The sequence below is a fragment of the Tursiops truncatus genome, chromosome 11 (assembly GCF_011762595.2).
Source record: "Tursiops truncatus isolate mTurTru1 chromosome 11, mTurTru1.mat.Y, whole genome shotgun sequence".
In the NCBI taxonomy this organism is placed as follows: Eukaryota; Metazoa; Chordata; class Mammalia; order Artiodactyla; family Delphinidae; genus Tursiops; species Tursiops truncatus.
Window position 1 is genome coordinate 99,944,720 of NC_047044.1, and position 14,627 is coordinate 99,959,346.

At 37.6% G+C, this 14,627-nt stretch overlaps 1 protein-coding gene across 19 annotated transcripts in view; it reads left to right on the forward strand.

Moving 5' to 3' along the window:
• WNK1 (WNK lysine deficient protein kinase 1) overlaps positions 1–14,627 on the forward strand; it is a 136,210-nt gene that overhangs the window by 49,090 nt on the left and 72,493 nt on the right. For all 19 annotated transcript variants that reach the window (XM_033867230.2, XM_033867235.2, XM_033867231.2 and 16 more), the window contains exon 2: positions 13,061–13,233. In XM_033867230.2, the coding sequence (XP_033723121.1) occupies positions 13,061–13,233 (173 nt within the window). The remainder of the gene's footprint in view (positions 1–13,060; positions 13,234–14,627) is intronic.

Consider the following 14,627-nt stretch of genomic DNA (forward strand, 5'->3'; position numbering starts at 1 on the left):
GGATCCCACGTGCCGCGGAGCGGCTGGGCCCGTGAGCCATGGCCGCTGAGCCTGTGCGTCCGGAGCCTGTGCTCCGCAACGGGAGGGGCCACAACAGTGAGAGGCCTGCGTACCGCAAAAAAATAAAATAAAATAAAGTGTTTTGGAGATCATCTGCATCTAAGAGATAGATTGAAGCAGGAAAAAAGTATTTAGGCAATAGTTATTTTGATAGGAGGTAGTTGTACCTTTTACTAGGTTGCAGTAATGTAAATGAGATGTGGAAAATGATGGAATTTCAGAGATTAAAAGAGATTCCAACTTTACTGCTTGGGAAGACAAAGAGAAACAGGGAAATTGAAGTGGATAAGCTGATTTGTGGAAGAAACTTTGTAGGGTTGGAGGTATATTGAGTCTTTGGTCGTAAAATGTGCAGTAGACGTTTGTAAATACTAATTTGAACTCCAGAATTAGTAAAACATTACAGTAAGATAGTCCGACCTTGGTAAGCATGAGGATATCAAGTATTTATTCTCAATATAAAACTCTGTTAGGGCAGATGTGCTTGTGCAAATCAGGCTTTCAGGGTTTTTTTTGTTTGTTTGTTGTTTTTTTCCTTACTCTTCAAATCTTACTGCTCTCTGCACTTCTGGGTTTCCTTGGAAATCTGAAATATTTATTCCATGCCCTTCAAGTGGTATGGTAAAGAGAGAGAGGTTAAGACTGAGTTGATGAGAGGGTTCTAGAAGAAAAGATAACATAGGAGTATTTAAAGTTACATGAACAGGTATGTTAAGGAGTCCTCCCTCCTTTTTTTTTCTAATTAAAAAAATTTTTTTGCGTTCTTATTTTCTTAGATGAATATTTTGTCATGCACACTGAAAAGCTAATACATTGTGTTCTTATATACTGGACTTTATTTTATTGATTTCTTTCCTGAACAAAATGAAACAAGTTTGGATATCAGGCTCTGAATTCTGTGATGAGATTTTTGCTGTTTTTGTGATGTGTGCCCACCACGTTTGCTTTCCTATGGTGGCAGATTCTTAACAGTTTTTGCTTTCTTGGTCTCCCCCTTTGGCAACCCTTCATTACCCCATTCAAAAAAACTTTGGACACTGTTTTCTATATCCATTGCAGAGTAACATTTGTCTCTGAAGTGTAAAATTTTTCTTCCTGTAATAAGCAAGAATTTTTGGATCTTTGTGCCCACATTCATCTCCCCTTCTTGTCCCCTCCTTGGCCTTTTTGTTTTCTTTAGAAAGTTTAGTATAAGGTCCTACCTATAACAATTGAAATTTAGCCCTGTCAGTTAATTGCCTTTACATTCAAATGAATCTAATTTCTCTCAATAAAACCTTTTAAAATTTATGAGAATGGCTAGGGGTAGTGTTCTGAATTTTGCTGTATTATATACAATGGATATTTTAAGTCATTTAGTGAAAATAGTTTGCTGTTTTCTAATAGGACTAAATGTGTTTACATTTTTGTGGTTCAGGTGTTAAAAGTATCTGCTATATTTTTAGCATTAACATAAAACTTTCTATATGTGCCAGGCTCTAGATATTTTTGAGTTCCATTTGGTGTTTTTTTTTTTTTTTTTTTTTTTTTGCGGTACGCGGGCCTCTCACTGCTGTGGCCCCTCCCGTTGCAGAGCACAGGCTCCGGACGCGCAGGCCCAGCGGCCATGGCCCACGGGCCCAGCCGCTCCGCGGCATGTGGGATCTTCCCGGACCGGGGCACGAACCCGTGTCCCCTGCATTGGCAGGCAGACTCTCAACCACTGCGCCACCAGGGAAGCCCCCATTTGGTTTTTGTGCCCCTGAAAAGAGAGGGGTGAAGAGAATCTCAGGCCCCAGATTTATATATTTGTGGCCAAGGTTTGGGGGTGAAGTACAGGATGCTTAGTGGTAGAACTGTATAAATTGGCACACATCTGGTTTGAGAAAGCACTGTAGATTTTCTTGTGTAAGTAATTATTTTTTCGTCCTGCTTTGATACAGAGAACCTTTTTATAAATAAATTTTTAAAAATGCAAATAAAGATGAGCCAGAGGAAGAAGGGATCAGTGGAGGAGGAGTTAGATAGAACAGCCAGGTTCTTTTTTGCTTTTCTTTTGATGACTTTTTTTCTGTCTTTATGAAACTGGGACTATTTCAGAATAGTTTTTAGAGGATGCTAGGGAGAAGCAAGGAACACAGTGTCATTTTTTAAATGTCCATCTACTCCCTGCCCCTGCCCCGTAATTATCATATCTGTTGACCTATTGAGGAAAATTCAAATAGACTCTCTTCCCTATGGGATAGACCCTGTTCCTCTTTAAGGGTATCAGACTGGAAGGTCATAATGAAATTTGTAGTAAGAGTTTACTCTGTAGATTTGGCTACATAAAATCCAGGTTTAATTTTCATATTGTATTTCAAAACATCTTAAAAGCCTTATTAATCTTTGTCGTTGTTGTTAACAGTTAAGAGTTTTTGCATGAGCATCATTATTCTGCTTCTATGAGTTATTTTTCCCACCTTTCCCCAGGCCTTCAGTGTCTAATTATTTGGGAGTTTTCAAGAAGAATAGGGCAAAGTATTTAGTAGATAGACGTATTTAGAGTACAAAATCCTTTTCTGCAGTGTTTGAATTGTTACTAGACCATGTAGGCCTATGAGAGAGAGGTATGCCAGACTAAATAGTCATTTATGTGATTCCTTCTTTCAAAATACAGAATAATTTTTAAAATTTTTGGTAAATGTTAACTGGAACCCATGCTGCATTGGAAAGCAATATTTCAAACTGCTGTTCTCTCTGCCTGAAGACATGTTTTTATTTCCACATTCCAACACCCAACAATTAGTATCACTTTAAAAAATGGAATAGATGCCTAGGTCTTTGCTAAGTCAGTGTGGTGCAGAAAATGATAAGTAGGGAGGACTCCAATATTGACCTAAAATATTCTAATCAAGGAATTCCAGATACTTCTCTCCACCCATGTTGTGATATGTAGACTTACAACATGTGGTCTTAATTTAGTAGTAAAACTTTGAATATTGCTAAAAATAAAATGCAATAGAAGTTTAAATGTTAATAAGTCTAGAGGGTCAAATTTTCTGGGGGTACAGATATTAGCTAATAAAGTGAATATTTCTGGTTTAATTTAATGAAAATCAAGCTCACTGTTTCAGTTGCAGAATTTATTTGGAAGGTTTGCTTCTGGGGCTGATAAAATAAGCAATAGGAAGGCATAGGATTGCTACTTCAGAAAATACCGAAATTTAGGGATAAAGAGAAGATGCCTGTAGAGGATATTTAAAATAAAATAACTTTGTACAAAGCAAGGAACCAAAGATGTAAAATTGCTGTAAGGCCATTGTACCAAATATTAACATTGTGTTTCTCACTCACCCAAGAAGAAATTGCATCAGCAAATAATCTACTGAGCACTGTTATTTGGATGGTACTGAGATGAACAATTGTTTCAGTTGTTGCTGGGCCCCCACCTCCACCCCTCAGCCTCCGGGAGCTGTGCATGTTATGGGAGGTCATGTGACAGTGATCCTTGGTTTTGTTCATTTAGCCTGTCAAAACAATTTTATGTAGGTGGAAAGAAATGAATGAAATGAATAGAGCGGGTTAGCTGCATCAGCTCTCGTTTGCACTGAAGGTAATGAATGTTACAATTGGGATAGTATATCAAGCCCCCAGGAATATCCAGTTTGATAATGCTGGAGAGAAGGCACCAAAAAGCAGCAGTTGTGCTAATCTGTTCTAAATCTCATTTGATACTTAAAATAACAAATAAGTTTTATCATTCTCTTCACGATAATTTAACACTTGGTAATGCACTGTCTTCACGATAATTTAACACTTGGTAATGCTTTTTTAAGTGTTGAAGTCTTTAAGTTTTGTTTTGTTTTGTTTTTTTGCGGTATGCGGGCCTCTCCCGTTGCGGAGCACAGGCTCAGCAGCCAGGGCTCACGGGCCCAGCCGCTCCGTGGCATGTGGGATCTTCCCAGACCGGGGCACGAACCCGTGTCCCCTGCATCGGCAGGCGGACTCTCAACCACTGCGCCACCAGGGAAGCCCAAGTTTTAATTTTTGATACAGTTTTTTAAAGGTTACAGTACATTTACAGTTGTTACAAAATATTGGCTGTATTTCCTATGTTGTACAATACATCCTTGTAGCCTATGGTACATCCAGTAGTTTGTACCTCCCACTCCCCCATCCCCTAGATTGGCCCCCTCCTCCACTGGTAACCACTAGTGTGTTCTCTATATATCTGTGAGTCTGCTTTTTTGTTTGTATTTGACAGTTGATATAGTTTAAACACTATATACTCCTCTTATTTTACCTTCAACTATAACTTATAATTTAGTAAAGTGCCTAGTTCTTTTCAGTGATCCCTGGTTAATAGCAGAAATATCAACGTGGCTTTTCTGAAAAATGTTTTAGAAGAAATTAAATATGTTTGTCTAGTATAGTGAATGGAACATGAGCTATGAATCAAATTTTCAGTTAATTCATGGTTCTGCTTTTCATTGTGAATTGGAGGAAGATATTAAATTTCTCTGAGTCTGTTCATCTGTTAAAATAAAGTAATATTTCCTAATATCTCACAAGGGTTTTCTGAGAATGAGAACAGAAGTAAAACAACCAGTTAGTGTAAATAGCAAACACCCAACAAATATTATTTTTAAAACCCCAGCTGTTCTTACAGGTATTTTTGCTTATGTTAGTTTTGATCTGTTTTACTTTGTCTTAACAAATTCTTTTGGATGCTAAAATAGTATAGTTCTCTGAGATATGAAATGATCCTAGATTTAAAAAATAGAAGGCTTATAGATAGAACAAGTTGACAGATTATTGAAAGAAGCACCAAATTATTTGTTTGGTTTTTTTCCCTACTTAGAATCTGTACTCATATTTCTTTCTTTTTTTTTAAAAAAATTTATTTTTGGCTGCGTTGGGTCTTCCTTGCTGCGCATGGGCTTTCTCTAGTTGCAGCAAGCGGGGGCTACTCTTTCATTGCAGTGCGCAGGCTTCTCATTGCCATGGCTTCTCGTTGCAGAGCACAGGCTCTAGGCGCACGGGCTTCAGTAGTTGTGGCACACGGGCTCAGTAGTTGTGGCTCACAGGCTTAGTTGCTCCGCGGCATGTGGGATCTTCCCGGACCAGGGTTCGAACCTGTGTCCCCTGCATTGTCAGGTGGATTCTTAACCACTGTGCTACCAGGGAAGTCCCTGTAGTCATATTTCTGCTGTTAAAGGTTTAAAGTGAGGTTCTCAGACCCCTTAAAATAAATCATCAGTAGCTTTCAGGGAGGTTAAAAATCTATAATAGACATATAAAATAGCCTCTGTTTACAGTATAGATGACTTCTAGGCAAAATTAGATAAAAGTTAAACATAGAATTTTAAGATTGCCATTCAGTGTATTTATTCTTAAGAAGAAAATTGATTGTAGGTTTTTGGAAGAAGGAAGAAGTCCCTGTTTGGTCCCCCCGCCCACCTTTATTTATACTTTGCTATAAATAACTAGTTGGCAGATTTTTTTTTTTTTTTTTTTTTTGTGGTACGCGGGCCTCTCACTGTTGTGTCCTCTCACGTTGCGCAGCACAGGCTCCGGACGCGCAGGCTCAGTGGCCATGGCTCATGGGCCCAGCCGCTCTGCAGCATGTGGGATCTTCCCGTGCCGGGGCACGAACCCATGTCCCCTGCATCGGCAGGTGGACTCTCAACCACTGCACCACCAGGGAAGCCCCAGTTGGCAGATTTTTTACAATGGCTTTTAACAAATACTTTTTAAAATCAGAATGGTGGCAGCATTGACCATTGCAGGTTGGTCATAGTGTTTGAGTTGTGTTAAGTTACTGAGTCTCAGAGGCCCAATTTCAATCCTCACCTTGCTTTTAAGTCATAGGAATTTCTTCTATTCCTAGGGAAATGCTAACTACTTGTGAAAAATGTACACACACAATTTTTTTTGGAAAGTACATTCATGGATTCATTCAACACATGGCAATTGAACAATGCTAGGTTGTCAGTTGCTAAAGATAGAACACTGAAAAAGGCATTTTGTCACTGCTTTTAGAGTAAGTCTCAGTATATTACTTGTGATTAAGAGCTCTGAAAGAGGCATGTACATAGTTCATGAAACTATACATGTATATGGCAGGGGGTGATTTAACCTAGAGTGAGGGGCAGCCAAGGAAGGTATCCCCGTGGAAATGACAGATCTTTGAAGAATGGCTGGGCATTAACCAGGGAAAAAAGGTTGATGAAAGGGCATCCTGTATGGAGGGAACACCGTGTGTGAAGGACCTGAGTTGGAAGAAGCATGACATGTCTGAGAAAGGCACATGAGAGTGACAAGAAATTAGGCTCGAAAAGTGGGCAAGGATTGCATTGTGTGGGACCTCGTTGGTCACAATGATTTTCCACCTTTATCCTAACAGGATTAGGACATGCAGTACTTCACTGAGTCTAAGAGTTCAATTATGTGATACATTCTAATTTCAGAGATGTTTAAAAATGTGGAAAACAATATTTCTAAGAATTAATAAAGTACGCATACTGCAGAATTGATTAAGTTGACCTTAAAATATTCTGGTTGTATTTGGACAGAGTGGAAAAACACATTGTACAGGGAGAAGTTTAGCCGTGTGGAAACAGCTAGTAGGTTATTGCAGAAATCCAGAGGAGACCGTGATGGCTTGAAATAGGGTGGTGGTAGTAGAGACAGACAAGAGTGAATTACTTTGGTTTGAGTTTCTGCAGAAAGGGTTTACAAGCTCACTGTTATTAAGGTTTTGAGTCTCCTTGCCTCCAGTCTATCCTGCATTTCGAAGTTTGCCTTTAGCACTTTTTACAGACTCTTGTGGTCTTAAACATTTCAAGTATTGTAAAACTAGAACTCTGGGTACTTTCATGCTCATGATCTCAACCCTTAAGGTAACCTGCTGATATGGGGGCTAACACTAGCTTGTGCACACAGAATTGGGTCTTTTATGATATGCTCTCAAAGCACTCAGTTTTTTTCTCTTTATAATACCTAATAAAATTAATGCCTCTGCCTCTTACATTGTAAGGTCTAGAATAGCAGGAACCTTGTCTCTAATGTTTGTCCTATCCTGTTGTCTGACACAGGGTACTCAAGCATTTGTTAAAATTTAATTAAACATATATGAATATATACATTAATTGCTAAAACTGAAATGAATGTTGCATGTTACAGAAAATAAGAGTAGTTATCAAGACAATCAGGTAGACTATATATTAAAATATAAAAATTAAATATTCACTTAATGGTAGGTAGAATATTATAATTCATTTGGCTCGTGATTACTGTCTTCTGATTGCTTTGAGAATAGCTTAACTTTTCACAATTTCTTTAAAATAAGCTTTTGTAATTCAACAGTAATGTATAAGAGTCAGCAAGTGATCTGGATTTTCCTTCATGTTTTGAATAAGGTTCCCTTAAATGAGGAACACTTAAGAATATATGGTAAACAATATTTTTTAAAAAACATATATTGGGGAACCCTATTGTCAGTAAATAGAAAACCAAACAAGCTGAAAACTCTTCCCACTGTAAAATACCAGACATTTTGAAAATTTTGATGAGAGGAACTACAGAAACCTATCCTTTTAAATGCATAGCTGAGCTTATAAGGCTGTCAGGATAATTTCCAAGGTCTAGAAACTAAGAAGAAACTAGAAACCAGAGTAGGAAAAGTGTGAATTGACACTAGGGTTCTTCTTGGGACAGTTGCCAATCTTGTTAACTAAGACGCATGGTTTTACTGTCTCCCCAAGGCTAGATGAAGTCTTAAGCCCGAGCAGATATTGGAACTGAGATCCAATAAACTTGTTCCTTAAAAGGGAACAAAACCTTTAATATAAAGACAGACTAGAGAAAATTTCAGTTTCTGAGTCAGGGAAAAGACAGTTTTTCTCAAGTCAGCTGAAAAAAGTTTACCCTGAGTGTACATAATCAGGGACCTGTATTCATAAAAGTATGAGATTCAAATTTGAACAGATTACATGCAGGCATCACCAAGACTAGTAATATCCCTGCCGCACTAGGCATAAATAAACTCAGAGCCTGTCCACAGCAATACACCCACAACTGAGGATATTCCAACAGACAAATCGCAGTTTAAGATAACCATATTATCCACTATTGTTAATCATGAGGGGAAACAAACCACCATGAATGAATGTCAGCAGCCAAAACACTAGGCAAAATTCGATCCCCAGTAACTCAGATAAAAGTGTTATTGAATTGAGCCCCTAAAGCACATTATTTTAAAAGAAATAAAGGATTAAAAACTAAAACCACAAAAACATCAAGATGGTATTGGAGTGAGCAGTGAATGACTGATTTGATAAAGATCCAAAAAGAGCTTCAAGAAATGAAAATGTATTGCAATTAAAAAGTAAGTAACAAGTGCCACTTTCCTCAGTCATCTGGCCCCAGATACTTCGACTTGTCCTTTGGCCCTTTGGCTGTCTCTTCTCTGGGAAGGAAATGGTTTAGGAAGATAGCCCAAGATGAAACAGCTATGGATCTGAGTCTCAGTGGACAGGGTATGTGACTTTGTGGATGGTTGCAGCTTCAGGTTAGGAGTGGGAATAAAAGTGATATTGGGCTGTGCAAGTGGGCTTTTATAGAACTTTGAGAGAAGGCAATCTTGCAGTGATGATTTGGAGATGGAAATAATTTTGGAGATGAACCCTGAGAGGGAGGAAATTCCAAGGAGGATGCTGGGAAAACTTGTCTGTTCATGAAGCAGGGATGGGGTGGAGGTTGGTGGGGATCATTGCAAATTGAGTCGCCAGTTATCATTTCTCATTCAAAACCCCATGTGTGGGGTTACCACTGAGTGGGGACAAATCCCTCCCCCAGACATTGGGCCTAGAGAAGTGGCAGGAGAATTCCTTCTCCACTGAAGTCTTTAGTTAGTGCCCAACTTTTTTTCTTTTTTTCCCCTTTTTTCCCACCTTGCTTTGTTTTTGATGCTAGCTGGGAAAGTAGGGACTGAAGTAGTGACTGAATTCCCTTTATCAGACCCTCCGGTGGGTACTTTTGGTGACAGACTGACTGCTTGACCTCGTTTTATTTTCTGTATGGATGTCCAAATACATGTCTGACTCACCAGTATACCCAGCCCTTGAAGACTTGTATGGCTAGTTTCAAGTGTCTAGTTTGTGTTCATCTCTTATTTCTGGAGCAGGGACTGAGACCTTGCCACATGTCCTTTGCATCTCTGCCTCCTTTAGACTTTAAAGTTTGATTAATTAAAACAAATTTTAAGGTAATAAGCAGGTTAGACCTGATAATAACTTGAGAGAATTCATGAACAAGAAGGTAGATCTGAGAACACTGCCCAGAAGGCAGCAGAGAGAAAGAAATGGAAAATGAGAGAGAAGTTAAAAGATATGAAGGATCGAGTAAGGTTCCACACACACACACACCCTTACACATAACACATACAGACATACACAGAAAATCTTAGAAGAGAATGGAGAATGGAAGGAGGCAGTAATCAAAAAGGTAATCGTTGAGAATTTTCCTGATGCGAAGACAAATACCTGAAACTTTGGGCTTAAAAAGCACAATTAGCCCCATTATGTATAAAATAAAACTTAGATGCATGGTAGTGAATGAGCAGAGCACAATTTTTTTTTAAAGCCTTTAGAGTAACCAGAGAGAAAATACAGATAACCTACAAAGGAGGCCATGTATACTGAGGGCTACAGTAGACGCCAGAGTACCATGAAACAGTATCTTGAAAGTGCTGAAAGAACACCAACCTAGAATTCTACACCCATCTAAACTATCATGCAAGAGTGATAGCAATTAAGAAAGTGAGGTATTAGCACAGGACTAGACAGACCATGGAATAGAGTGTAGAATCCAGAGACAGAACTGTACTTCTATGGAAAGGATGGATTGTTCATTAAATGATATTGGGGCCATTGGCTGATACAGAACAGAAATAACAGTCAGCCCTTCTTTTACCCAACCAAATAAATTCCTCAACAATTCCCAGATGTGGCAAACAAAACAAATTTATATTTTAAAAAGGAAAAGAAAAATATTTATGACCTTAGTGTCTGGAAAAATTACTGAAGACATAAAATCCACCTACCATAAAGTAAAAGATAGATGAATTGAAATACAGTGAAATAAAAACATCTGTAAATCAAGATATCATAAACAAGGTGAAAATACAAACCACAAATTGAGAAAAGGTATTTGTAACTCATAAAACCCAATAAAGGATTAGCATCCATAATCTATTAAGAACTGCTACAAGTAAGATAAAGCATCAGTTCCTTGCAGAAGAGGGGTCTTAAGTAGTCTGCAAAGAAAACAAAGTTTCTCACACTTTTTAGTGACTCTGAAAATGTAAATTAAACTATAGAACATGACTTACACCCATCAAATTGACAAAAGTTAATGTCTGATAATACCAGTTGCTAGTGACCATGTACTCTAGTGGGAACCTTCATACAAAGCTGTTGGGAAACTCAGTTGGCACAGTCCCTTTGAAAAGCAATTTGTTGATACCTATGAAGACTGAAGATGCCTATTCCCTATGCACTTCTACCGCTAGCTATATATCCTAGTAGGTGTACTTCCTCTTTTTTTTGTGCCCCAGAAGGCTAGTGAAGGCTAGAAAAATGTTTTAAGTCCATGTAGTAAGATACATAGGATTATATTGGAAACAAATTATATTAAAATAGTTATCAAAACTTTAAAATTTGTGATATAGTATGCATTATTAATGTATATTAATAAGATCTACTGGAAGATCTAATAGCTATCATAATTTCAAAGTAATGCCTAGTGTGGTATTTTGAGATAATCTGCAACCACTGTTACGTGATCTGAAAATACCTAGGTCTGTTGGTGACAAATCACAGGTACTGCTGAATGCTATTAGGTACGTACATTCATTCAAGGAAATATTAAGTTTCAATTCAAGGTTAATGAAAAATAAAGATATATTTGTTTTCACACAGGTTCACAAACCTGCCTTAAAGAGGTTTATAGACTCCAAGATAAGAGCCTGCATCCTAGAGATTAACACTGCAAAACCTTTGCCATATTGTAATAGCAAAAAAAATGGGGAAGCGCCTAAAGATTGATCAGTAGGAGATTATATATAAATTGTGGTGTATTCAGTCAGTGGATAACTGCATACCAGTGATAATGAATGGAGTTACAGTAATATGGTAGATATCTTGTAATGTCTCCTTGTACCATCATGGGTGAGCTCAAACAATGTTGAGTGGAAAATAGCCACCTTCCAGATAGTACATGCTCTGTAACTTCTTTTTATGAAATCTTAACATTTCACCTAAAGTGTAAAAACCCATATGGGAATGGTATATCTGATCAGGGTAGTGGTTGTTATTCAAGGGTGAGGAGTAGTGATGGGAAAGGCCATCTAGTTACATAGGAAGGTTTAAATTATGTCTTTAATGTTTAATTATTTGACTGTATCATAGACACATTATGTTATTGTATGCCTGGCCTATTTCGTTAAAATACGTATTATGTGCTTTGATAGAGTATTACATGACAGTTTCAATTTTAATTTACAGGACAGTACAGAGTTTGTGTGTATGGGACTCTGTTAAGGGAAGAAGAGCAGATTAAGTGCTTTTGTCCAGTTATCTCAGATAAGAAGTGAATTAACTTATGAAGTGCCAGGCACTTTAAATAAATCTACCTAGTAGACTAAATTAAATTAAATCTACCTAGTAGATTATTTAATTCTTACAAGAGTCCTATGAGGTGAAGGTATACACAGTCATCCCTCAATATCCTGGGGGGTGGCGGGAATTGGTTCCAGGACCCCACCCTCCACCCCTGTGGGTGCTCAAGTCCCTTTTATAAAATGGCACAGTATTTGCATATCTTCCCATATACTTTTAAATCATCTCTAGATTACTTATAATAGCTAATACAATGTAAATGCTATGTAAATAGTAGCCAGCATGTGGGCAAACTATTCAAGTTTTGCTTTTTGGAATTTTCTGATCCCCCCAACACACACACACACACACCCCGCCCATTTTTTACTTGCAGTTGGCTGAATCTGGGTATGTGAACTCATGAATACGGAGGACTTGACTTTATTCATGAAGGAAATTTTAGTTGAAGCCAAGACAGGATTTATATTTAGATCTCACCACTTCCAAAACCCATACTTGTTCCATTATTAAATTGCATATCTCTGTCAATAGGTGACTTATTTTGGAAGTGGTAAATTAACTGCATCTAAAACGTGTACCTGAAGCACATATTAACAGTAAAAATACTAAAATAATCTCAAGCATGACTTTATTTTATTAAGTAATTGATTTATTTATTTTTTGGCTGCATTAGGTCTTCGTTGTGGTGCGCGTGCTTCTCAGGGCTTCTCATTGCGGTGGCTTCTCTTGTTGCAGAGCACGGGCTCCAGGTGTGCGGGCTTCAGTAGTGGTGGCCTGCGGGCTAGTAGCTGTGGCGCACAGGCTTAGTCGCTCCACAGCATGTGGGATCTTCCCGGACCAGGGCTCAAACCCGTGTCCCCTGCATTGGCAGGTGGATTCTTAACCACTACGCCACCAGGGAAATCCCTCAAGCATGACTTTATAATCAAGAGTTTTCTTAAATACACTTTAGCCTGTTCTCACACTCATATAACAGGCTGATGAAATTATTAATTATTAGTAACTTCAGTGTTAGGATGTTTTATTTCAACAGTATTGGTCATTATAATTTTGTACATGTTTAGCATCTAAGTGTAACTATGTGACTTGGTGTTTTATTATCTTAAAAGCATATTCTGTTTGTTTTTTCCTTTGTTTTTGTTTTAGGTGTACAGCACAGTGATTCAGTTATACATATACATGTATCTATTCTTTTTCAAATTCTTTTCCCTTTTAGGTTATTACACAATATTGAGCAAGAGTTCCCTGTGCTGTACAGTAGGTCCTTGTTGGTTATCTGTCTTAAATATAGTAGTGTGTACATGTCAATCCCAAACTCCCAATCTTGAACTGTATTCTGTCTTGCTTTTTGATTTTAGGATCGAAAGTTAACAAAGTCTGAGAGGCAGAGATTTAAAGAAGAGGCTGAAATGTTAAAGGGTCTTCAGCATCCCAATATTGTCCGATTCTATGATTCCTGGGAATCCACGGTAAAGGGAAAGAAGTGCATCGTTTTGGTGACTGAACTTATGACATCTGGAACACTTAAAACGTAAGTTCATCAATATTGTAAAAGCTGACCAAGAAGTATGAGAGAACTTGAATTTTCTTATTTCAGGCCTTATCAGTTCTTCTGTTGTTGCCCAGTATACTAAGGAGGGAATGAATAGTTGCTCCAAATGTTAGTATATGAGCACATTTTCCTGCCCACAAGGTCCTCTGGTATATAAAGTGGTTTGATAATTATGTATTGGTAAGTATTTAAATGAGAAGTTGTTGCAGAATAAACCTAGTTGCTTTAAGTTATGGTGATTGGCATTTCTAAAATTGAGTGGCTAAGAGATCAGAAATCAAATGACAAGGTAGCCCTCTAGTGGTTAAAATGAAATTGAAGCTTATTGACAAGCTTTACCCATTTATTTTATCACCTCATATTGGGCAGTTTTTGCTACAACTATGCACATATTGTATCAAATACAAATTGTATTGTGACATTTATCACTAGATAATTTCATTTCCCAAAGCATCAGAAATTGAAGCCAAAACATCTAGACCTATCATCCCTTTCAGGAATATGGATAGGTCAAATGCAGAAATTCCCTGTATGCCTTTGGAGTCCCGTGTCTCTTAGAGTATCTATTTGTACTCAGAGAGGAAACTAGAGTAACTTCTATGGTGTAAATTTTTTGTGGAAGAATTGGATTGTGAAAAATTGTCTCTGTATTTATTCTTTATAACCTTCTGTAGTTAATGCTACTGAGCTGATTAATCTCAGATCTTTGAAACATAGTCTTGTATTTCCTGGATGTAGAAAATCCCGGATGCTCTTGGATGCTCAAAATTAACATGTTGAAAAGCCAACAGATTATTTCCCTCCTCCACATTCTAATTTTCCCATCCAACTTTTCTAATATTTATGGCAGCATCTTTATGCTAGTCGTCCACGCTTCTTGTTATTCACATGCCTGTTTCTTTTCCTAGACTGTGCTCCCTAGCACTGTGCCTGAAACTTGATAAATATTTGAATGAATTAAGGAAAATTCTGTGGTAGTAGTTGTTTGTATATCTGCATCTTGATATTCTTTTTCTGGTTTGAATACTTGGTGGGTTGTCAGTAGTCTGTCAGTAGATAGAAATAAAGTTAGTTTTTTTTTTAAGTTTTGATGAAATTCATATAAAATTAACCTTTTTAAAGTGTACAGTTCAGTGACATTTATTACATTTACAATGTTGTGTAACCACATCTGTCAAGTTCGTAAACATTTTCATCACCTTAAAAGAACACCCCATACCCATTAAGCAGTTACTCCCCATTACCCTTCCCACGTAGTATATTTTCTCTTTAATTGCACATGATCTAAGGTTCTAACCATTTTCTTTTAAGTTTAAAGTTCTTTTTTCCCCATCATTGTCTGTTTCAGTTTCTGAGCCTCAAAGCAAAAGCAG